At 46.6% G+C, this 22,514-nt stretch overlaps 1 protein-coding gene across 1 annotated transcript in view; it reads left to right on the forward strand.

Moving 5' to 3' along the window:
- Nucleotides 1-16,137, forward strand: part of IMPG2 (interphotoreceptor matrix proteoglycan 2) — a 54,925-nt gene extending 38,788 nt beyond the window's left edge. Inside the window, exons 15-21 of the mRNA XM_038766151.1 lie at nucleotides 2,005-3,419; nucleotides 4,057-4,276; nucleotides 9,522-9,732; nucleotides 12,436-12,624; nucleotides 14,995-15,199; nucleotides 15,442-15,521; nucleotides 16,016-16,137. Coding sequence (XP_038622079.1) covers nucleotides 2,005-3,419; nucleotides 4,057-4,276; nucleotides 9,522-9,732; nucleotides 12,436-12,624; nucleotides 14,995-15,199; nucleotides 15,442-15,521; nucleotides 16,016-16,028 — 2,333 coding nt within the window. The 3' untranslated portion in view covers nucleotides 16,029-16,137. The remainder of the gene's footprint in view (nucleotides 1-2,004; nucleotides 3,420-4,056; nucleotides 4,277-9,521; nucleotides 9,733-12,435; nucleotides 12,625-14,994; nucleotides 15,200-15,441; nucleotides 15,522-16,015) is intronic.
- The last annotated feature ends 6,377 nt before the right edge of the window (nucleotides 16,138-22,514 follow it).

Consider the following 22,514-nt stretch of genomic DNA (forward strand, 5'->3'; position numbering starts at 1 on the left):
CGGTGCTCACAAACTTGAGAAGCAGCGTGGCTCAGTGGAAAGAGCCTGGGCTTTGGAGTCAGAGGTCAGGGGTTCAAGTCCCGGCTCTGCCAATTGTCAGCTGTGTGACTTTGGGCAAGTCACTTAACTTCTCTGTGCCTCAGTTACCTCATCTGTCAAATGGGGATTAAGACTGTGAGCCCCCTGTGGGACAACCTGATTACCTTGTATCCCCCCAGCGCTTAGAACAGTGCTTTGCACATAGTAAGCGCTTAATAAATACCATTAAAAAAAAAATTGATCCTGATCTACGCTAGAGCGGTTATTATCTGTTGCTAAGATGAATTGGACTCGGTTCTTTTCAAGGCCATCAGAATGATTCAATCAATCAATCAATCAGTCAATCATATTTATTGAGCGCTTACTTTGTGCAGAGCACTGTACTAAGCGCTTGGGAAGTACAAGTTGGCAACATATAGAGACCGTCCCTATCCAACAGTGGGCTCACAGTCTAGTTTTCCTTTCAGTTGAGGGAAAGCTGAAGAGAGGTGTCAGAGTCACTTTGCGGCATTACCTCCAAGTGAGAGCACATTGTAAGAAATACTTATTTTAAAGTTCAATAACGATATGGCTAGAGAGTGCTAAAAGAAGGGCACGGTCATAGGCATCGGCGTGTTAGTGTTGGAACACCCATTTGAGCAACAGCTGGTGAAATAAGTGTTATGAGTTCAAGCAATCCAGTTTCCCATCAGCCATGGAAGACATAATCTGTTCTTTCAGCACTTTACACCTCCCTCACCCCCATCCCCGATTCACTGTCCCATGAGGTCTGCCCTTCTTTTATTTTTTAATTTGTTTATGTTATTAAGTGCTAACTATGTGCCACGCACTGTACTGAGCGCTGGGGTAGGTACAAGTTAATCAGGTTGGACACAGTCCCTGTCCCACTTAGGGTTCGCAGCCTGAAAATCCCCATTTTACAGATCAGGTGACTGAGGAACAAAGAAGTGACTGGGTAATCACAACACTATGTTAGGAAAGATTTGGACAGTGTTAACAGCCATTGGAAAACGTTTAGTACATATTTACGATTCTGGAGACTGTAAGCTCATTAAGGGCAGGGAACGTGTTTGCTGATCCTGCTGTATTGTACTCTCCCAAGCGTTTAGTACAGTGCTTTGCACATAATCAGCGCTCATTAATCAATCAATCAATCAATCCTATTTATTGAGCACTTACTGTGTGCAGAGCACTGTACTAAGTTCTTGGGAAGTACAAGTTGGTAACATATAGAGACGGTCCCTACCCAACAGTGGGCTCACAGTCTAGAAGGGGGGAGACAGACAACAAAACAAAACATATTAACAAAATAAAATAAATAGAATAGCAAATATGTACAAGTAAAATAAAGAAATAGAGTAATAAATATGTACAAACATATATACATATATACAGGTGCTGTGGGAAGGGGATGGAGGTAAGGCTGGGGGGATTGGGAGCGGTAAATACCGCTGATTGATTGATTCAGACACCGTTCCCCTTTAACACTTTTAAACTCACCCCTTCCCCTCAGCGCTTTTGTCAATATCCTTAGACTCTATCATTTCCCCTACCTGAAATTTATTTTAACGTCCGTCTCTTTAGACTGTAAGCTCCATGTGGGCAGGGCTCACGCCTGCCAACTCTATAAGACCGTACTTTCCCGAGCGCTTTGAACTCTACCGACAGTAAGTGCTCGGAAATGCTTGGATGGATCGATCTGGTGCGATTGCGACCTTCAGCACCTCTAGGGCAAAGATGTAAATGAAGCCAGTTCCAATCACCCCCGTCTCCTGCGCTGTAATACGCAAGCACCCCTGGAACCCGGAAACTTGGCCTGGCCTGTTCGGTGGTGGATTTAGCGGAAGAGCGGGCAGGAGAAACGGCTCTGCAACTTGCAGTGGGAAAAACACCAAGTCGGTCGCACCTGGGGAGCTAGGAATAGAGTTTGGCAAATGGGAATTAACGGACAACTTTTATTTTTAGGCCTCACACACGTGGAAGGATCAGAAGGTTTACTTTTGGTTAACTCATTGCCTTCGACCGCCCCTACCCATGCCGTGCCAAGAGAAACCATGCCATCCACCCTCGACCCCGGGATGCCTTGGTCTTCCGCCCCGCCTGCGGCCTCTCCGTTCCCAGTGAGGTCCCTTGCCGAAGAAACCGCCTCATCCTTTGGCCCGCAGCCAGACTCCTCCCTTGAAAGTGAACTCTTACTCGGATCGGGTGCAGGGTCTGGACTAGAACTAGATCCGATTGCTTCACAATGGAGGAAGCCTTCAGTGGAGCAGGCCATCAGCGCTACCCCTCCTGCGTCGTCGCTTGGCGGTAAGGGATGGCCGTCCCCTTCGGAGGACGTGGATGAGGGACGGGTCGTAGACGATCTCGTCGACATCGTCAGCCTGACCGAAGTCACCCCTTCTCCCGGGGTGGGAGAAGGCCTGCTCGCTCTCTCCGAAACAACAAATGAGCCCATCTTTGGGGAGACCACAACTCAGCCCGTCCCTGCGTTTTGGACATCAGAGTCCTTGACTGCCGAACTCCCTCCGCACTCACCTGAGGCCTCTGGGTTGGAGGGGGACTCTGTTGTAACGGAACAGAAGGAGACTGTGGAGTTGTCCACCGCCGAACGATTAGATGTAGGCGTCTTGGCCGTTGAGCCGGGCATGGAGTCGGAATGGACCGGATGGCGGAAGCCGGACGTCGTGCAGGGAGAAGCTGCTTCTTCTCCTGGTCTATCTGTCGAGGACTTGTGGGTGGACGGCAGTCAAATTCCAGGTGCACACTTCAGCATTCATGGCCCCTCTTCCTCAGAGCCGTTAGCAACCTCGACGGGTCCCAAGACTGCAGTCGCAGCAGCAGTGGACGCTAAAATTTCCAGCCAGGCTCCTTATTTAACAGAGTCATTCACCGATCCTGAAGACCACTCGAAACCACCCAAATCAGGTCAGGGTGGTCCTGCCCTTTGGAACGCTGAAAGTAACTTGGATTCTCCCGCAACGGTGGGTCCGGCGGAGGGTACCACTAGCCTCCTGCCCAAAGCTCCCGTTACCCAGGCAACCGATTGGCCTCCAACCATCCGCTCCCCTCAAATGGAGGATGAAGTGATGACAGGCGTCCAGGATATTTCACTAGAGCTGGACCGGCTGGGCACAGTTTACCATCTCTCTGAGCTAAATGAAGAAGAAGGCAGCGATGCCAGAACTCGCACGGAAACGCCTGCCGATGTCCACGCTACAGAGCTGGCCAGGGTGGCTTGGACCACTCGTGCAGACCACCAGCCAGACCGGGCCCTGGTGGTCTTCTTCAGCCTCAGGGTGACCAACATGATGTTTTCGGAAGACTTGTTTAACAAAAATTCCCCCGAATATAAGGCCTTGGAGCAGAGATTCTTAGAACTGGTAAGATGGACTGTGCTTTGTACATAGTAAGAGCTTGATAAATGCCATTATTATTATTATACCACCCTCTGACCATATCGGAGTGGATGAGGGCATCACTTACCTGGTCGATAACCATTCTAGACACATGGGTGTGCCCTTATTCATTCAGTCGTATTTATTGAGCGCTTACTGTGTGCAGAGCACTGTACTAAGCGCTTGGGAAGTACAAGTTGGCAACGTATAGAGACGGTCCCTACCCGACAGCGGGCTCAAGAATATGTTGAATAATGATACGTATTTAAGTGCTTACCATATGTCAAGCACCGTTCTAAGCTTTGGGAAGAGACTAATCGGAATGGATGGTATTTGTCCCGCATGGGGCTCACAGTCTTTGTGGGAGCGAGTACAGGGATCGGATCTCCATTTTGCAGATGAGGAAGTTGAGGCACAGAGAAGCGAAGTGACTTCCCCAAGGTCACACAACAGACACGTGGCGGAGCCGGCGTTAGAACCCCGGTCTTCTCACTCGTAGGCCCGTCCTCTCCCCTCTAGGCCATGCTGCTTCTCTCGGTTGTTCGGAAAGAATGCGGGAGGCCCTCATTAAACCAATGAAATCCAACAACCACCTGTTGTTGTGTGTGTGTGTGTGTCGCAGCTGGTTCCCTACCTCCAGTCCAATCTCACGGGATTCCAGAATCTGGAAATCCTCAACTTCAGGAACGGCAGCATCGTGGTGAACAGCCGGATGAAGTTCGCCAAGCCCGTGCCCCGGGACGTCACCAGTGCCGTGTACGTGATTCTGGAGGACTTCTGCAACACGGCTTACCAAACCATGAACCTGGCCATCGACAAATTCTCCCTGGACGTGGAATCGGGTAATGTGGCCAGCTCTCCCTCTCGGTGGTTTCGGGGGAGAGTGCGGTAGCTCTGGGACCCGACCGGGAGTTGGGATAAGGGAGCCAAGTTTCTCCTTGAAAATTGCCGTTCTTTTTTTGAAAATTGCCGTTCTTCATCCTTGCGAGAATGAATTAAGTCCCAGTTTTCAGCTGAGGTGCAGCTTAGCATAGTGGACAGAACGTGGACCACACGCCTGGGAATCAGAGGACCTGGGTTCTAATACCAGCCCGCCACTTATCTGTTGTGGCCTTGGGCAAGACACTTCTCTGTGCCTCAGTTACCTCATCTGAAAATGGGAATTCAATACCTATTCTTCCTCCCGTGTCCATCCTGGTTATCTTGAATCTACTCCAGTGCTTACAGCGTGGCTCAGTGGAAAGAGCATGGGCTTTGGAGTCAGAGGCCATGGGTTTGAATCCCGGCTCCACCACGTGTCTGCTGTGTGACCCACTTCACTTCTCTGGGCCTCAGTTACCTCATCTGTAAAATGGGGATTAAGACTGTGAGCCCGACGTGGGACAACCTGATCACCTTGTATCCCCCCCAGTGCTTAGAACAGTGCTTTGCACGTAGTAAGTGCTTAACAAATGCCATCATTATTATTATTATTATTACAGTGTCTGAACATAGTAAGAGCTTAAATACCATAAATACTAGTGAGAGCTTAAGGTTGTGTTTGTTTTCTTCACGGTATTTATTAAGGGCTTCGATGTGTCAAACACTGTTCTAAGCACTGGGGTAAATGCAAGTTAATCAGGTTGGACACAATCCCTTTCGCACATGGAGTTCACAGTCAAGCAGGAGGGAGAACGGCTATTAAATCCCCATTTTACATTTGAGGAAATTGAGGCACAGGGAAGTTAAATGACTTGCCCAAAGTCACGCAGCAGGCAAGTGCCAGAACTAGGGTTAGAACTCAGGTTCTTTGACTCTCAGGCCCAGGCTCTAGCCACTAGACAACACTACTTCTCTAGGTTAGATGGGCCTTGCCCAGCCTTGGGCCTAAGGGGGAATTTTTAACTAGAATTTTTTTTTTTTCAATTTGCTTGGCCCCACTCAGCCCCAGACATTTGCTCTACGTGAAGCCGAGGCGGCAAATCACACACGAACAATATCACCAAACCTCTGAAATCCAGCATGAGACCTCTTTGGCTACGGGTTCCACCCTGAATCCGTAAACCCATTTTGACACGTGGGTCCCGTGAACAATTTGCTTCCGGGATGAGGACGCGATGAACGTTAGGAACACATTTGTGGCAAAACAGTCGATCTTGTTGTTGACTTCGTGAGTATTTTGTAAAAACTAGTAGTTAGAACCAAAATCTCAACAGCTGATTTCAGTGGCATTTCATTCATTCATTCAGTCGTATTTATTGAGCGCTTACTGTGTGCAGAGAGCTTGGGAAGTACAAGCTGGCAACATATAGAGACGGTCCCTACCCAACAGTGGGCATTTCAGTTGGATCTTTGGCAGAGGTTTTTCTAGAATGGAAGCCCTGTTGTCTTCAAAACTGTCTTCCTCTGGAAGAGAGACTCCCTCGGCTCCAATAGGTGGAAGAGACAGGAAGGGGTTGGAAAAGTGAGTGATGGGATCAATTAATCAATCGTATTTATTGAGCACTTACTGTGTGCAGGGCCTTGTACTAAACGCTTGGTCAAGTACAGTACAACAGAGTTGGTGGATACAGTGAACTTACAGTCTAGAGGCTAACGATGCTTTCAGCAGCTTCTCCGGAGACGTACAGAAATCAAAATGTGGTCAAACTAGTCTTTAAAGTGTTTTATTTGTAAGGAAAGTGGGAAACCTCTTGTTTGGCTAGTATGTAGGATGTGAGGATTAATAATAATAATAATAATAATGGCATTTATTAAGCGCTTCCTATGTGCAAAGCACTGTTCTAAGCGCTGAAGATCAAGGACATGATTTCTAGGTAAAAGCCATAGAGGTATCGTTTCTAAGATGTGGCTACTTAAAGTTTCACTCCTCCAAAATGTGGAAGGATCAGTACGTTGGGGAGGTGAATAGAGGGAGATAATAATAATAATAATAATAATGGCATCTATTAAGTGCTTACTATGTGCAAAGCACTGTTCTAAGCACTGGGGAGGTTACAAGGTGATCAGGTTGTCCCACGGGGGGCTCACAGTCTTAATCTGTTACCTCAGTTACCTCATCTGTAAAATGGGGATTAAGACTGTGACCCCCCCCACCGTGGGACAACCTGATCACTTTGTAACTTCCCCAGCGCTTAGAACAGTGCTTTGCACATAGTAAGCACTTAATAAATGCCATTATTATGTTATTATTTATTATTATTAATCCCCATTTTACAGATGAGGTACCTGAGGCTCAGAGGAGTGAAGTGACTTACCCAAAGTCACACAGCTGACAATCGGCGGAGCTGGGATTTGAACCCATGATCTCTGGCTCCAAAGCCCGGGCTCTTTCCACTGAGCCACGCCGCTTCTCTAAGCAGAGTGAGATGAGACCATAATATCGGAAGAATAACCTTGACATCTCTCTAGTCCCTCTTTAGCTTGTAAGCTAGTTGTGGGCAGGGAATATGTCTACCAAGTCTGTTAAACTGGACTCTCCCAAGTGTCCAGTACAGTGCTCTGCATGCAGTAAACGCTCAATAAATACGATTGATTCGATGGATCTCTCCTGTTGTTTAACATTAAACCAGACCTACCAGCGTGGCTGAATGGAAAGAGCTCGGGCCTGGGAGTTAGAGGACCTGGGTTCTAATCCCGGCTCTGCCGTGTACCAACCGGGCGGCTTCGGGCAAGTCACTTCCCTTCTCTGTGCCTCAGTTCCCTCACCTGCCAAATGAGGATTCAGTGCCTGTTTTCCCTCCCACTTAGACTGTGAGACCCGTGTGGGACCTGATTATCTTGTCTCTATCCCACTGCTCAGTACATGGAGAAGCAGCGTGGCTCAGTGGAAAGAGCCCGGGCTTCGGAGTCAGAGGTCATGGGTTCAAATCCCGGCACTGCCAACTGTCAGCTGTGTGACTTTGGGCAAGTCACTTAACGGCTCTGGGCCTCAGTTCCCTCATCTGGAAAATGGGGATTAAGACTGTGAGCCCCCCGTGGGACAACCTGATCACCTTGTAACCTCCCCAGCGCTTAGAACAGTGCTTTAATAAATGCCATTATTATTATTATTATTATTATTATTATTACAGCGCTTGGCACATAGTAAGCATTTAACAGATATCATGGTTATTATTACGTCCCCAACTGGACCCGTGGTCTATAAATTTATCCCAAGACCCCTCTTTTGACTTCTCTTTGACTTTTCTGTCAAAACAACTCACGCCCTCAAAACAGTTAGGAAGGAAATCCTGGTCCACGGCTGGGAGAGAGGCATATAGCTCCTTTCCTGAAGCTGCGGGAACTCACGACGATCCCTCTTCTAGAAAGCTGAGTTCATCCCCCACCTCCCAAGCCGGAGTTGATCATCTCCCACTGACCGGAGCAGAAAGCACGCCTCCATCCAAAGCAAAACGCATTCCGTCCGTGGGTCCCGTCCCGCCGTGACTAACGGAGAATGGAATAAATCAGTATGTTCACGCTGATTTGCTTTATTGTCAGCCATGGCAACTTTGGCCCCGATTGAAACGTCGGCCTGTCCTCGGGTCGGCTAAGTTCACTCACCATGGGCTTGGCCATCTTTTTTCCATCCTGGCCTCCACGCTTCATTTCTGAAACACATCAGGATCGTTCCGTGAGCTCTCGTTAAGTTGTCACCCCCTCCATCCCGGCCTGGCAGAAATCCTGTTCTTTCGGTAAACGGGCGAAATAGATTTCCCGGGATGAAGCGTGTCAAGTACAAGCCACACCGTCCGGGGAATCCTGCACTCCAGGAGTGCCGTCTTTACCGCCTACGTGTCAGCTTTCCATTGCAATAATCATCTTGGCGACCGATTCCTCACTGCTGGCGTCCGGGAGAGCCGAGCGGGACGGCTCCAAATGGCCACCCACTGAGGGTAGACATGAGTGGGTTGAAAGGACGGTGGTCAGCGAATGGTTTTTGTGGCTAGTTGCCCGTTCCCCTCCCTTCCCGCCTTCCTCCCCGTGGGTCAGAGGACAAAACGACCCTGCTCTCGGTGTCGGAAGCTCTCTACTCATTCCCTACCTTAGCTCTACACTGGGCCCGTTGTTCATTGTACAGATTTGACCCTAGCCCGCTCTCATGAGCCACAGATTTCCCCGTCTGGCCGTGAGGCTCACCCCCTCTCCGTGACACGTCTCTTCAGAATGTGTGAAAGGCCTGGCCACCCCAGCAATGTCCTCAGGAAGAAGAGTCTTTTAGACTGTGAGCCCACTGTTGGGTAGGGACTGTCTCTATATGTTGCCAATTTGTACTTCCCAAGCGCTTAGTACAGTGCTCTGCACATAGTAAGCGCTCAATAAATACAATTGATGGTGATGATGAAGAGGGTGGGAAGGGATAAGGCAGGGTGAAAAGGGTGGGAAATTGATTCTTTTTTTTTAAGGCGCATTCTTTTAAAGCAAAGTATCGTCACCTGATTTCATGGTTCCCGGACACAGATGTCGGTGGAAACTGGGGGTCAAGCCAGAAATAAGCAGCGTGGCTCAGTGGAAAGAGCCCGGGCTTCGGAGTCAGAGGTCACCGGTTCAAATCCCGGCTCCGCCGCTTGTCAGCTGTGTGACTTTGGGCAAGTCACTTAACTTCTCTGTGCCTCAGTTACCTCATCTGTAAAATGGGGATTAAGACTGTGAGCCCCCCACCGTGGGACAACCTGATCACACTGTAAGCTCCCCAGCGCTTAGAGCAGTGCTTTGCGCATAGTAAGTGCTTAATAAATGCCATTAAAAAAATAAAATAAGGGGGTGATTAAAGAGAGAGGATAGACGAACGGAATGGGTCGGAGATCAGCATCATCAATCGTATTTATTGAGCGCTTACTATGTGCAGAGCACTGTACTAAGCGCTTGGGAAGTACAGATTGGCAACATATAGAGACAGTCCCTACCCAACAGTGGGCTCACAGTCTCACACACTTCCCGCTCCTGGCCCTAAGGGTGAGACTCATCGTCCATTCTGTGTCCGCCGGTTGCACCAAGAACCCTTGGAGGTGGTTGTCCTTCTTGCTAAATCCGTGTCCCGTAAGTGCTCAATAAATCCCACCAATTGATTGACGCCCCTTAATCCTCTGCTGTCACTCTCACCTCTTGCTCCGTTTGAACCTCCAGGAGAGCAAGCTGATCCTTGCAAGTTTGAAGCCTGCGATGAGTTTTCCGAGTGTCTCGTCAACCGCGGGAGCGGAGAGGCCGAGTGCGTCTGTTACCCCGGCTACCTGAGCGTCCAAGGACTTCCCTGCCAGAGTGTCTGTGACCTGCAGCCCGATTTCTGCCTCAATGACGGGAAGTGCGACATCATCCTCGGCCATGGCGCGATTTGTAGGTAAGGACTTGCTGGGGATCGATCACGGGGATACATGCACGCAGACGTGCTCGAAATGCACATATATTAAACATATACGTACATATGTAAGCCCCTGGAGGGACAGGGTCCGTGACTACTTCCCACCTCTAAACTCTTTCCCAACACTCAGTGCTCTGCACACAGTAAGTGCTGAATAAATATCATTGATAATGATTAAATACTTGCTATGTGCAGAGCACTGTACTAAGCGTTTGGGAGAGTACAATACGATAGAGTTGGTAGACATATTCCCTACAGTAAGTGCTTAATAACTCTACACACAGTAAGTGCTGAATAAATATCATTGATAATGATTAAATGCTTGCTATGTGCAGAGCACTGTACTAAGCGTTTGGATAGAGTTGGTAGACATATTCCCTACAGTAAGTGCTTAATAACCCTGCACACAGTAAGTGCTGAATAAATATCATTGATAATGATTAAATGCTTGCTGTGTGCAGAGCACTGTACTAAGCGTTTGGATAGAGTTGGTAGACATATTCCCTACAGTAAGTGCTTAATAACCCTGCACACAGTAAGTGCTGAATAAATATCCTTGATAATGATTACATACTTGCTGTGTGCAGAGCACTGTACTAAGCGTTTGGGAGAGTACAATACGATAGAGTTGGTAGACGTATTCCCTACAGTAAGTGCTTAATAACTCTGCACACAGTAAGTGCTGAATAAATATCATCGATAATGATTAAATACTTGCTGTGTGCAGAGCACTGCACTAAGCATTTGGATAGAGTTGGTAGACATATTCCCTACAATAAGTGCTTAATAACTTTGCACACAGTAAGTGCTGAATAAATATCCTTGATAATGATTAAATACTTGCTGTGTGCAGAGCACTGTACTAAGCGTTTGGGAAAGTACACTACGATAGAGTTGGTAGACATATTCCCTACAGTAAGTGCTGAATAAATATCATTGATAATGATTAAATACTTGCTATGTGCAGAGAACTGTACTAAGCGTTTGGGAGAGTACAATACGATAGAGTTGGTAGACATATTCCCTACAGTAAGTGCTTAATAACCCTTCACGCAGTAAGTGCTGAATAAATATCATTGATAATGATTAAATGCTTGCTGTGTGCAGAGTACTGTACTAAGCATTTGGATAGAGTTGGTAGACATATTCCCTACAATAAGTGCTTAATAACTCTGCACAAAGTAAGTGCTGAATAAATATCATTGATAATGATTAAATACTTGCTGTGTGCAGAGCACTGTACTAAGCGTTTGGGAGAGTACAATGCAATAGAGTTGGTAGACATATTTCCTACAGTAAGTGCTTAATAACTCTGGGAATTACAAATAATTTGGGAAGTACAAATTGGCAACATATGAGATGTTATCGTCTGGCCTTGGTGACTCCATTCGTTCATTCAGTCGTATTTACTGAGCGCTTACTGTGTGCAGAGCACTGTACTAAGTGCTTGGAAAATACAGTTCGGCAACAGATATAGACAATCCTTAACCAACAGAGGACTCATGACGATACAGGATGGGGGAGTGCCTCTGAGAAAGATTTGATCCCCCCTCAAACCCTCTCCAAAAAGCAAAATTTGGAGAAGCGCCATTCTCCCATCGATTGGAGACTGGAGTCACGCCTTCCATTTTTCCTTTTAGTAGTACTTGTTAAACGCTTACTATGTACCAGGTACTGTACTAAGTGCTGGGGTTGATACAAGCTAATCAGGTTGGACACGCTCTGCATCCCACCTGGGGCTCACCGTCTTAATCCCCATTTTACAGATGAGGTAATTGAGGCACAGAGAATCAATCAATGAATAGTATTTATTGAGCGCTTACTGTGTGCAGAGCACTGTACTAAGCGCTTGGGAAGTACAAGATGGCAACATATAGAGACAGTCCCTACCCAACAGTGGGCTCACAGTCTGAAAGGGAAGTTAGAGAAGTTAGCTAACAGAAGAAGTCACCTAACAGAGAAGTTAGGTGACTCTCCCAAGGTCACACAACAGACAGGTGGCAGAGCTGGAATAAGAACCCAGGTCCCTCTTAGCGAGTCATTTGACTTCTCTCTACCTCAGTTATCTCACCTGTCAAATGGGGATTAAGACTGTGAACCCCATCTGGGACACTGATGATCTTGTATCCACCTCAGTGGATACACTCACCTCACCTTTTAGACTGTGAGCCCACTGTTGGGTAGGGACTGTCTCTATACGTTGCCAATTTGTACTTCCCAAGCGCTTAGTACAGTGCTCTGCACATAGTAAGTGCTCAATAAATACGATTGATGATGACCTCAGTGCTTACTACAGTTTCTGACACGTAGAAAGTTCTTAACAAATACAATTAAGAAAATAATCCAGCGTGGTAGAAAAAACCTCCCCCCCCCCGTTTCGGATGTGCTGTTCTGAAAGACGATTTCCGTGTTGCTCTGTGAGGAGTCATACAAATGGGTAATTTTAAGACAACAATCTGAGCCCCGACTTGAGGGCAATTTGAAAGCACCTCACTTTTCGTCCGACTCCGAAATATCCACCGTTCGCTAGCCCGGTGCTCACCCCACCCCTTAGAACAGTGCTTTGCATAGTAAGCGCTTAATAAATGCTATTATTATTATTATTATTATTATTCAGGCACGCACCCCCCATCCTAGAACGGCCCTCCCTCTGGTAATCGTTGGGTCGGGGCTCTGTCGTAGGTGCCGCGTGGGAGCCAACTGGTGGTACCGAGGCCAGCACTGTGAGGAGTACGTGTCGGAGCCGCTCGTGGTGGGCATCGCCGTCGCCTCCGTGGCGGGATTCCTGCTCGTGGCCTCCGCCGTCATCTTCTTCTTGGCCCGAACCCTGAGAGGCCAGTATGCCAAGAGTGAGATTGAGGGCTCCTTCCGGTGAGTGTCCCCAAATCATATCCCTTAACAATAGGCGCAATAATTAGGAAATTCGTTCAGGGCTAACTAGGCGCCAAGCACAATCAGGCCGGACACTGTCCCTGCCCCACACAGGGCTCACGGTCTAAGTGGGAGGGAGAACAGGCATTGAATTCCTAGTTTCCAGATAAGGAGCCTGAGGCCCAGTGAAGTGACTTGCCCCAGGTCACGTAGCAGGTGAGTGGCGGAGCCAGAATTAGAACCCGCGTCCTCCGGTTCCCAGGCCAGTTGTCTTTCCACTAGGCAACGCCGTTCCTCGCTTATTCGACTGCCGATTCAGTCCGGCGATCTCCTAACCCGAGTCAGGGCTTGGAGGTGGTGGCGTTGGGAAGCAGACCCCTCCCAAGGGCTTATAATATTTATTTCTTTTATTTGTACATATTTATTCTATTTATTTCATTTTGTTAATATGTTTTCTTTCGGTCTCTGCCTCCCCCTTCTAGACCGTGAGCCCACTATTGGGTAGGGACCGTCTCTAGATGTTGCCAACTTGTACTTCCCAAGCACTTAATACAGTGCCCTGCACACAGTAAGCGCTCAATAAATATGGCAATGAGTGAATATAATAGTGCTCTGTACACAGTAAGCGCTCAATACGATTGATTGATTGATTGATTGATTGTCTCCCCCTTTCAGACTGTGAGCCCACTGTTGTGTAGGGACTGTCTCTATATGTTGCCAACTTGTACTTCCCAAGCACTTAGTACAGTGCTCTGCACACAGTAAGTGCTCAATAAATACGATTGATTGATTGATTGATTATCTCCCCCTTCTGGACTGTGAGCCCACTGTTGGGTAGGGACCGTCTCTATATGTTGCCAACTTGTACTTCCCAAGCGCTTAGTACAGTGCTCTGCACACAGTAAGCGCTCAATAAATACGATTGATTGATTGAATGAATGAATATAATAGTGCTCTACACACAGTAAGCGCTCAATAAATACGATTGATTGATTGATTGATTGAATGAATGAATATAATAGTGCTCTACACACAGTAAGTACTCAATAAATAGCATTGATTAATGAGTCTTTCCTTAGCGGAGGAGGGTTTCAGTTACCTCCGTACCACAACACTCCGCCCTTTCCTTTGGCAGAGTGGCTGCTAATCGATGAATCGGTGGTATTTGTTGAGCACTTATTGTGTCCGAGAGCACTGTGCTAAGCCCTGGGGAGAGTACAGTAGAGCTAATAGACATGATCTCTTACACAAGAACTTATAATCTAGTCCGGGACTCAGACAGACACTAAAATCAGTTGCAGGTAGGGGAAGCAACGGAGGCGAAGTATGTGTATGGAAAGGTGATGTTCCCACTCGATTCTCCGGCAGACTCCCAAGCTCATGTTCACGGAGCTGCATCCTGGCTGTCCTTGTCATAACAGTAAACCCTTGGAGGACAGGGGCCACGTTAGTTCGAAGTGCATGGTGCAGTGTTTAGCACATTGTGTCCCCAACCGCTAGCTCCCCTACTGTCTCTTCCCTCACAGAGGGGCCGTCTTCGAGGAGAGAATCAGTCAGCCGATGGTATTTTTTGAGGGAGCATTTGTCAGCTCCTCTAGACTGTAAGGTCGTTGTGGGGAGGAAACACGACTACCAACTCTGTTGTAATAATAATGATAATTTTATTTGTTAAGCACTTACTATGGCTGCGCACTGGACCAAGTGCCGGGGTGGATACAAGCAAATCGGGTTGGACACAGTCCCTGTCCCAAGTAGGGCTCCCAGTCGTAATCCCCATTTTACAGATGAGAGAACTGAAGCCCAGAGAAGTGAAGAGAAGCAGCATGGCTCGGTGGAAAGAGCCCGGGCTTTGGAGTCAGAGGTCATGGGTTCAAATCCCGGCTCCGCCACTTGTCAGCTGGGTGACTTCGGGCAAGTCACTTCACTTCTCTGGGCCTCGGTTCCCTCATCTGTAAAATGGGGATAAAGACGTGAGCCCCCCGTGGGACAACCCGATCGCCTTGTAACCTCCCCAGCGCTTAGAACAGCGCTTTGCACATAGTAAGCACTTAATAAATGCCATCATTATTAGTATTTGCCCAAGGTCACACAGCAGACAGGATTAGAACCCAAGATCTCCTGACATTCGGGCCCTTGCTGGATCCACTAAGCCACGTTGCTTTCCCGAGCACTTAGTACCGTGCTCTGCACATAGTAGACGCTCGATAAACGTCTTTGTGTGCAGAGCACCGTGCTTAGCGCTCAGCACGGTACTCTAGAAGAGCTGGAGGACGCAGAGTCGACACGCCGAACGCTCTTCGCGGTCCGGACCCTCGTGTGAGTATCCGAGGGTGCCCCAGGTGAACCGGTGGTTTTTGCCTCCGGGCCCAGGCGGCAGGATGACAGCCCCTCGTCCACTGAGAATGCAGTGAAGTACAACCCCATGTTTGAGAGCGACACCACCAGCGGATGGGACCGCTCCGGCAGGAACCACCCTCAGCTCACCTCCTACAGCTCCACCAGCGGGGAGACGTCCACTGACCTCAGCAGCGAAGAGATCAGGCACATCTACGAGAACAGCGAGCTTTCCAAAGAGGTGAGGACTCTGCTCTGTCTCCTGCTTTGGGGGCGGTTGGTTGGTACTCCGGAGACACCTCGTCGGACAACAGGACGTGAATCCTTTCCGTGATGAAACGTCAAGCCGGTATCTCCCTAAGAGGCAGCGGTTTATTCAGGGAAACAATCGGGGCCCAAATTGTCCCGTTTCGCAAATCAGCGTCTTATTTTCAGCCCGCCGAGGTTTTCCTGTTGTGATGTGCCTGCTTTTTTTTTTGGTAGGAAATTCAAGACAGGATACGGATTTTAGAACTTTATGCCAAAGACCGTCAGTTTGCCGAATTCGTGAGGCAGCATCAAATGTAAGTTTGAGAAATAGTCACTCTGCACAGGGTCCTTTGAGGTCCGGCCCTCTTATTGTATTCATCTTGACTTTCCTCTCCACGTGCAATTTCTTTTCTTTTAATTGATCTAAACAGTCCCAGCAACCCTTGCAAACTGCTGTGACCCAAGAGATTCAATCAAACAGTGGTATTTATTGAGCGCTCACTTTGTACAGACCACCGCACTAATCGCCCGGGAGAGTACAGTACAACAGAGTTGGCAGACACAGACCCTGCCCGCAAGGAGCTTACAGTCTTCAGCGGGAGGCAGGAATTAATATAAATAAATAAATTACATAAGTGCTATGGGGAGACAGGCATATAAATGAATGACACAAATGTTGAGGCGCTTTCTTTCTCAGACAGAGCAGCTCCAGAGGATTAATGGGGGATGAAAAAGAATTGCAAACCTCAGAAACTCAGAACAGTATTGCTTCAGTGATTGACTGTCCTCTCTGATTTTTTCCTTGCAGGAAATATCTGTAAGCAGTTCCCACACCAACAACAGCAGGACACTGGTGGAAAATGAAGATCACGCTCTGCCACAGCTCTGGGCCACTGCTGTCACTTCCTAGGCACATTTAGGCTATTTAATTGATTGGGTTGGATTGGAAGAAGTGTTTTCTATATAAAACAATTCATTTGGGAGCTTTCTCCTTATATCCTTTTTTTTTAAACCCCCAGATAGATTTTTCAGAATTTTTGTGGCTTCCAGAAGAGGAACTCTAAAGAATAGGTGAGTTAATGGTTTTACAGCTAAAAAGGAAAAAAAAAAAACCAACATTCCATATTTCCACAGCAGAGTCCTGAGGCAGAATATAGAGAATGGGGACTCAGAGTCTGGACTATAAAAGGGCCATTTCTGTTTAATTATTCTGGACTTCTATCTTGAAAATATTGGCATGTAAACCTGGGGTTATTATTAGATCTGAAAAATGCAATGTGGTCTTTGCGTGCTTATTTTTGGTTATATTTTCACCAGAGGCAATGTATTCCATCGTATTGTATTATTGTGTTCATTTCTGAGGGATTTGATGTCAGTAGTTCGTTTGGGCCAGGTATTATATACATTTTTTAAGTTCTCGAGGAGTATAAGCAGTGTAGACTGTGAGTCATATGGGAAACAGGAACTGGATTCAACCTGATTTTCTCGTATTTACCCTATGCTTAGAACAGTGTTAAACACATAGCAATCACTTAACAAATACAATAATAACAATAATAATTCCAGTGGAACTGTGGAGAGTGAAGAGCTGGATTTCGGTTAGCCTTCTCCAAATGAATTTCTCTTTCAGCAAAGTGCATGGAGATACGGAAAAAAAAATTCATCAGTCCTCCTGAGGAAAAAAAGGTATTTTTAGCTCTGTCTGCCCATCTGCACAAAAAATGTCCTTGACACTGAGAATTAACTCAGATGTAGTTGTGAATTCAAACAATCAATCAAAGGTATTTATCGAGCATTTCTTATGTCCGGATCACTGGATTAAGCGCTTGGGAGAGTACGGTATAGACAAGGCTGGAATTGCCTCTGAAACATCAGAATGAGCATTTTTGAGCTGCTGATTGATGACGAGCCCTGTTACTATGAAATGGTTATAACTTAATCTGGGGAATTGCCTCCGCGGGGGATCCAACATAAGGGACCCCGTGGCTTTAGCTGGGATGGAGAGAAGAAAATTAGAAGAGAAATCTCGATATTGGAGAGATTAAACCAATATATTGTGATATCTTGGAGTGCCTGAGTGCGATAAAATTGTGTCGCTAGAGGTAAAGGAGTAACGCAGATAGGATATTTCGTGTATTGTAGTTGTGGATTTGGCAATAAGAAGAAGATTCATTTGAATTAGCCAGGCAGTAGACTGGAAATCTTGGTGTTGTGAGTTCTTGTCCCAATCGTTTTGATTTGTTGTGTGGCTTTTGGCGAATTTCTTAATCCCACTTAGATTTTCTGCATATGTAAACTAGTTACGGAGATCTGGCAGATCCCGGGACCTACTACGAACTCCTGGATAAAGAATTTATTGTGGGAATCCTTCTCTAGCTCCTTAAAGACCCACTGATAAGCAAACCACCTATGCTTAAACTAGCCAATATCTTGTGCGTACACTGACCTATATCTTACCATTCCATTTCTCTGCATCTAAGAGGTCTACGTGTGTTTAATAATACTAATGATGGCATTTATTAAGCGCTTACTATGTGCAAAGCACCGTTCTAAGTGCTGGGGGGGTTACAAGGTGATCAGGTTGTCCCACGGGGGGCTCACAATCTTAATCCCCATTTTACAGATGAGGTAACTGAGGCCCAGAGAAGTGAAGTGACTTGCCCAAAGTCACACAGCTGACAGTCGGCGGAGCCGGGATTTGAACCCATGACCTCTGACTCCGACCTCTATATCACTCCGGACAGATGGATGAAGGTCTTCCCTATTGTAAAACCCCTCTAGAGCTGTCATTTAGCAAATATACACCTAACTAAACACCACCAATCAGGTTCCCATTTCTACCTTTGGAGGTGACAAAGAGAAACTGAGCCCAGTTGATGATCGAATATCTTCATCTAAAGAGCAGAATCGACATGACATGGAGGTGCTAAGTTTCAAAAAGTCGCGTTCACCTAAAGCAATCCTTGGTTTTAAGATAGGAATCACCAACAAAAATCCTCTGTGGACTTTAAACAAGTGCGGGGACACCTGTGAGTAATGTCTATCAACCAGCTCATCAAAGGTATTTATGTAGCGCTTACTGTGTGCAGCGCACTGTGCTAAGCACTTGGGAGAGTACAGTACTACAGAATTGATAAAAGTGTTTACGGCCTACAAATCCCCGGTGTAAACCTCAACTGCCTTGAGGCATCAACCTAGCGGGCCCATTTTTAGTAAATCGTATTTTTTGAGCACCTACTCAGAGCATTGCGCTAAGAGTTTGTTGAGGCATCATCCTAGCGGAGGTATTTTCAATCAATCATACGTATTGATCGCCTACCGCGTGCAGGGCACTGCACTAAGAATTTGGGAGAGTTCAGTAAAATTGGTAGACATGGCTCCTTCCCTCCAGGAGTTCACACTCAGGCTGCAACAAGATCTAGCCATTCTTGAATTGATTTTAAACTTTTCCCCAGAAACGTTGAAAGCAGTGTGGCCCGGTGGAAAAAACGGGGGCCTTCATTTAAGAGGACCTGATTTCTGATCCCAGCTCTGCTTACTTGCCTGCTGTGTGACTTTGGACAGATCGCTTCACTTCTCTGCGCCTCAGTTTCAAAATGGGGATTCAGAACCAACCAAGACTGTGAGTCCCGTCGGGGGACAGGGACCGTGTCTGACCTGATTAATTTAGAACAGTACTGGACACATAGCAAGCACTTACAAATACCATAAATAAAATGCCAAGGGGAGGGGATGGAAACCCAAGTATTCCGGCATTTGACGTTCCTGAGGAGAAGTGTTTCTTATCTGCGCTCCCTCGAGATCGCTGAGCCGAGAAAGATGGGGTCACGGTCTTTTTTTGGTATTTTCTAAATGGTTTGCAGTGAGTCACAGCAGACACGGGTGGGGCCATCCTGCTGTAATCAGATCCCCAGCTGGGATGATTCATGGCGCGTTCGGTCTCCTCACGATAAACCCTAAAGAGACGTTGTGACTCTCACTGGCACTTGTGTTAATCTCCACAGATGAGCCCGAGGAGACACGTCATCGATAATGAGGTCTGTAGACATTTCCCCCTGAGGAGCAGGGGAAGCAGCGTGGCTCAGTGGAAAGAGCCCGGGCTTTGGAGTCAGAGGTCACGGGTTCAAATCCCGGCTCCTCAAATTGTCAGCTGTGTGACTTTGGGCAAGTCACTTAACTTCTCTGGGCCTCAGGTACCTCATCTGTAAAATGGGGATGAAGACTGTGAGCCCCCCGTGGGACAACCTGATCACCTTGTAACCTCCCCAGCGCTTAGAACGGCGCTTTGCACATAGTAAGCGCTTAATAAATGCCATCATTATTATTACTCCCCACACATCATTTCCCAAATCCTCACAACGTGAAGTAGGGAGTGTAATCCCATTTTAGGAATGAGGAAATTGAAGCACAGAGTGGTGTAATGATTTGCCCAGGGTCACACAGTACCCAGAGATAGAAGGGTAAATAGGGCCCAGATAGCCTAGTTCCCAATGTGGGAATGACATTTGGATGGTAAATGAATAAAAATAACTATAGCAAAATATTTCTAAGCTGCATGGGGATATGTATTTTACATTGTCCCTGTCCTCTTCTAAGAGCCCGGGCTTGGGAGCTAGAGGTCAAGGGTTCGAATCCCAGCCCCGCCACTTGTCAGCTGTGTGACCTTGGGTAAGTCACTTAACTTCTCTGAGCCTCAGTTCCCTCATCTGTAAAATGGGGATTAAGACTGTGAGCCCCATGTGGGACAACCTGATCACTTTGTATCCCCCCCAGTGCTTAGAACAGTGCTTCGCACATAGTAAGCGCTTAACAAATCCCATCATTATTATTATTGTTACATTTTCAGCACAGTTCATGGGGGATGCTGTTCACTTTAAAGTTATTCCTATCCAACAATAACAATTTCCCCAGGACCCCAAGTGAATTAGTCATTACAGTTTCTAGTCTAACCCTAGCTAGGAATCAAATTGAGAAGACTTTTCATTATACACGTGATCTTTTTTTTTTGTACATAACCATGGCATATTTTCACTACAATAAACACCTTTTCTTTCAAAAATGCCTTTGCATCTTTTATGACCCCCGGAAAGATGTTCTTCCCTTTTTATGTCTTTGGAACATTTGACATGGATTTCAGTTTCATGCTTCCAGTCCATCCCAGCGCAGGTCACCGTTGGAAGCTTCTTTCTGCGGCAGGCGAAAACGATCCTGACGCTACCAGTGCGGCCACAGACGAAGCTCCGACTTACAAGAGCTCCTGGTGAGTGTGTGCGGAGGGAAGAGAGGGAATGTGTCGGTGCAAATGTCAGGGAGTGTGTGTGTTTCTGTGTCTGCTCTGTCTTTCCATCTTTATCTTTGCTTGCAGGGTTCCTCTGTGGTTCCCGGATCCTTTGTGTCCTGTCTTCCCCCATTTTCTCTCCATCTGTATTGAATAACTGAGGTCATACTGTGGTATTTGTTAAGCGCTTACTCTGTGCCAAGCACCTTACTGAGCACTGGGAAGGAAACAGGAATTTGAGCCTGTCACAGTTTCTGTCCCACATGGGGCTCAGTTTAGAATCTTCTCTGGTTGTCCTCACATTCTCTAGTTGCCCTTCACATTTGAAGAAGATGCCGCTGACAGGGGATTGTATTTACCCCAGGGCTTAGAAGAGTGCTTTGCACATAATAAGCACATTATGGCTTATTATGGCACATTATGTTGCCAATTTGTACTTCCCAAGCGCTTAGTACAGTGCACTGCACATAGTAAGCGCTCAATAAATACGATTGATGATGATGATGATAATAAGCACTTAACAAATACCGTTGTTGTTATTATTATTAATAATAATAGTAATGACATTTATTAAGCACTTACTATGTGCAAAACACCGTTCTAAGCACTGGGGAGGATACAAGGTGATCAGGTTGTCCCACGTGGGGCTCACAGTCTTATTCCCCATTTTACAGATGAGATAACCGAGTCCCAGGAAGTTGTCAGTTAAGTTAAGCGCTTAGTACAGTGCTCGGCACACAGTAAGCGCTCAATAAATACGATTGATTGATTGATTAAGTGACTTGCCCAAAGTCACACAGCTGACAATTGGTGAAGCCGGGATTTGAACCCATGACCTCTGACTCCAAAGCCTGGGCTCTTTCCACTGAGCCACACTGCTTCTCTTCTGTTATTATTGTTATTATTTTCAGTGCCGCCATCCCTTCCTTTTCATCCGTCAAGGTCCATACCATCCACCTCTACCACTAACTACAACTTCTAGCCATTGTTGTCCAACAGTAATAATAGTACTGTCATTGAAATAATAATAATGATTGCATTTCTTAAGCGCTTACTATGTGCAAAGCACTGTTCTAAGTGTACTATTTGAGCACTGTTCTAAACAGTGGGGTAGGTACAAGTTAATCAGCTAGGACAGTCCCTGTCCTTCATGGGGCTCACAGTCCAAATAGGAGGGAGAACAGGGATTTAATCCCCATTTTACAGATGACAGAAGTGATGGCACAGAGAAATTAAGGAACTGGCCAAGGGGACACAGCAGGCCATTGGCAGAGTCAGGATTAGAACCCAGGTCTTCTGATCCCCAACTAGGCCTCATTGCTCCTCACTAGCTCTGTCCCCCGCCATGTGATTCCAACTCCCCAACTGTGAAAGAGAACTAGTATCTGATTCCTGCACTAGTTGTAAAATCGAAGAACAAATTAGACAGATGGAGAGGATGTTAAAGAATATTTTGACCCAAATGAAAAGTATTAAACAAGATGAATTACCCATCTCTTGTTCCAAATTAGAGATGAATTTCTTATCTGTTCTATAGAGAAATCTATCTGTTCCTGGATGGAGAACTATTCATTAGACCTCAATTGGAATATGTGCTCTCTCTCTCGCTCGCTTTCATTCTCTCTCCCCTCTCAAATAAAGCTTTAAAACACATGTGGAGGATTATAAATACCTCCTGTTCAGTACTGTAGACTCATAGAGTTTTTCCATTGCTTCACTTCTTCTTATTTTACTTTCAAATTTGCCAAAAATCTGTCAAACTCAGAATTAGAGTTGAAATTTCAAACCTGCCGGTTTAAAGAGGCATGCCATTAAGAACCTGGGCCTTCTTCTGTTTTAAAGACACTTAAGATTCATATTTGACCGCAGATACATGAATCCGAATGCTTGCCAGAGATTTTTTTCTCCCCTCCAATTGGGGGGATATTTTCAGCCTTAAATACCCAATTTGAAACTATCAAAATCAAAATGGTAAGTGTATGATGGATGGCTCGAGGCCTTGGGGAAATCTGCGGTTATTCCTGGTGCC

Source organism: Tachyglossus aculeatus, chromosome 24, assembly GCF_015852505.1.
Source record: "Tachyglossus aculeatus isolate mTacAcu1 chromosome 24, mTacAcu1.pri, whole genome shotgun sequence".
Taxonomy (NCBI): domain Eukaryota; kingdom Metazoa; phylum Chordata; class Mammalia; order Monotremata; family Tachyglossidae; genus Tachyglossus; species Tachyglossus aculeatus.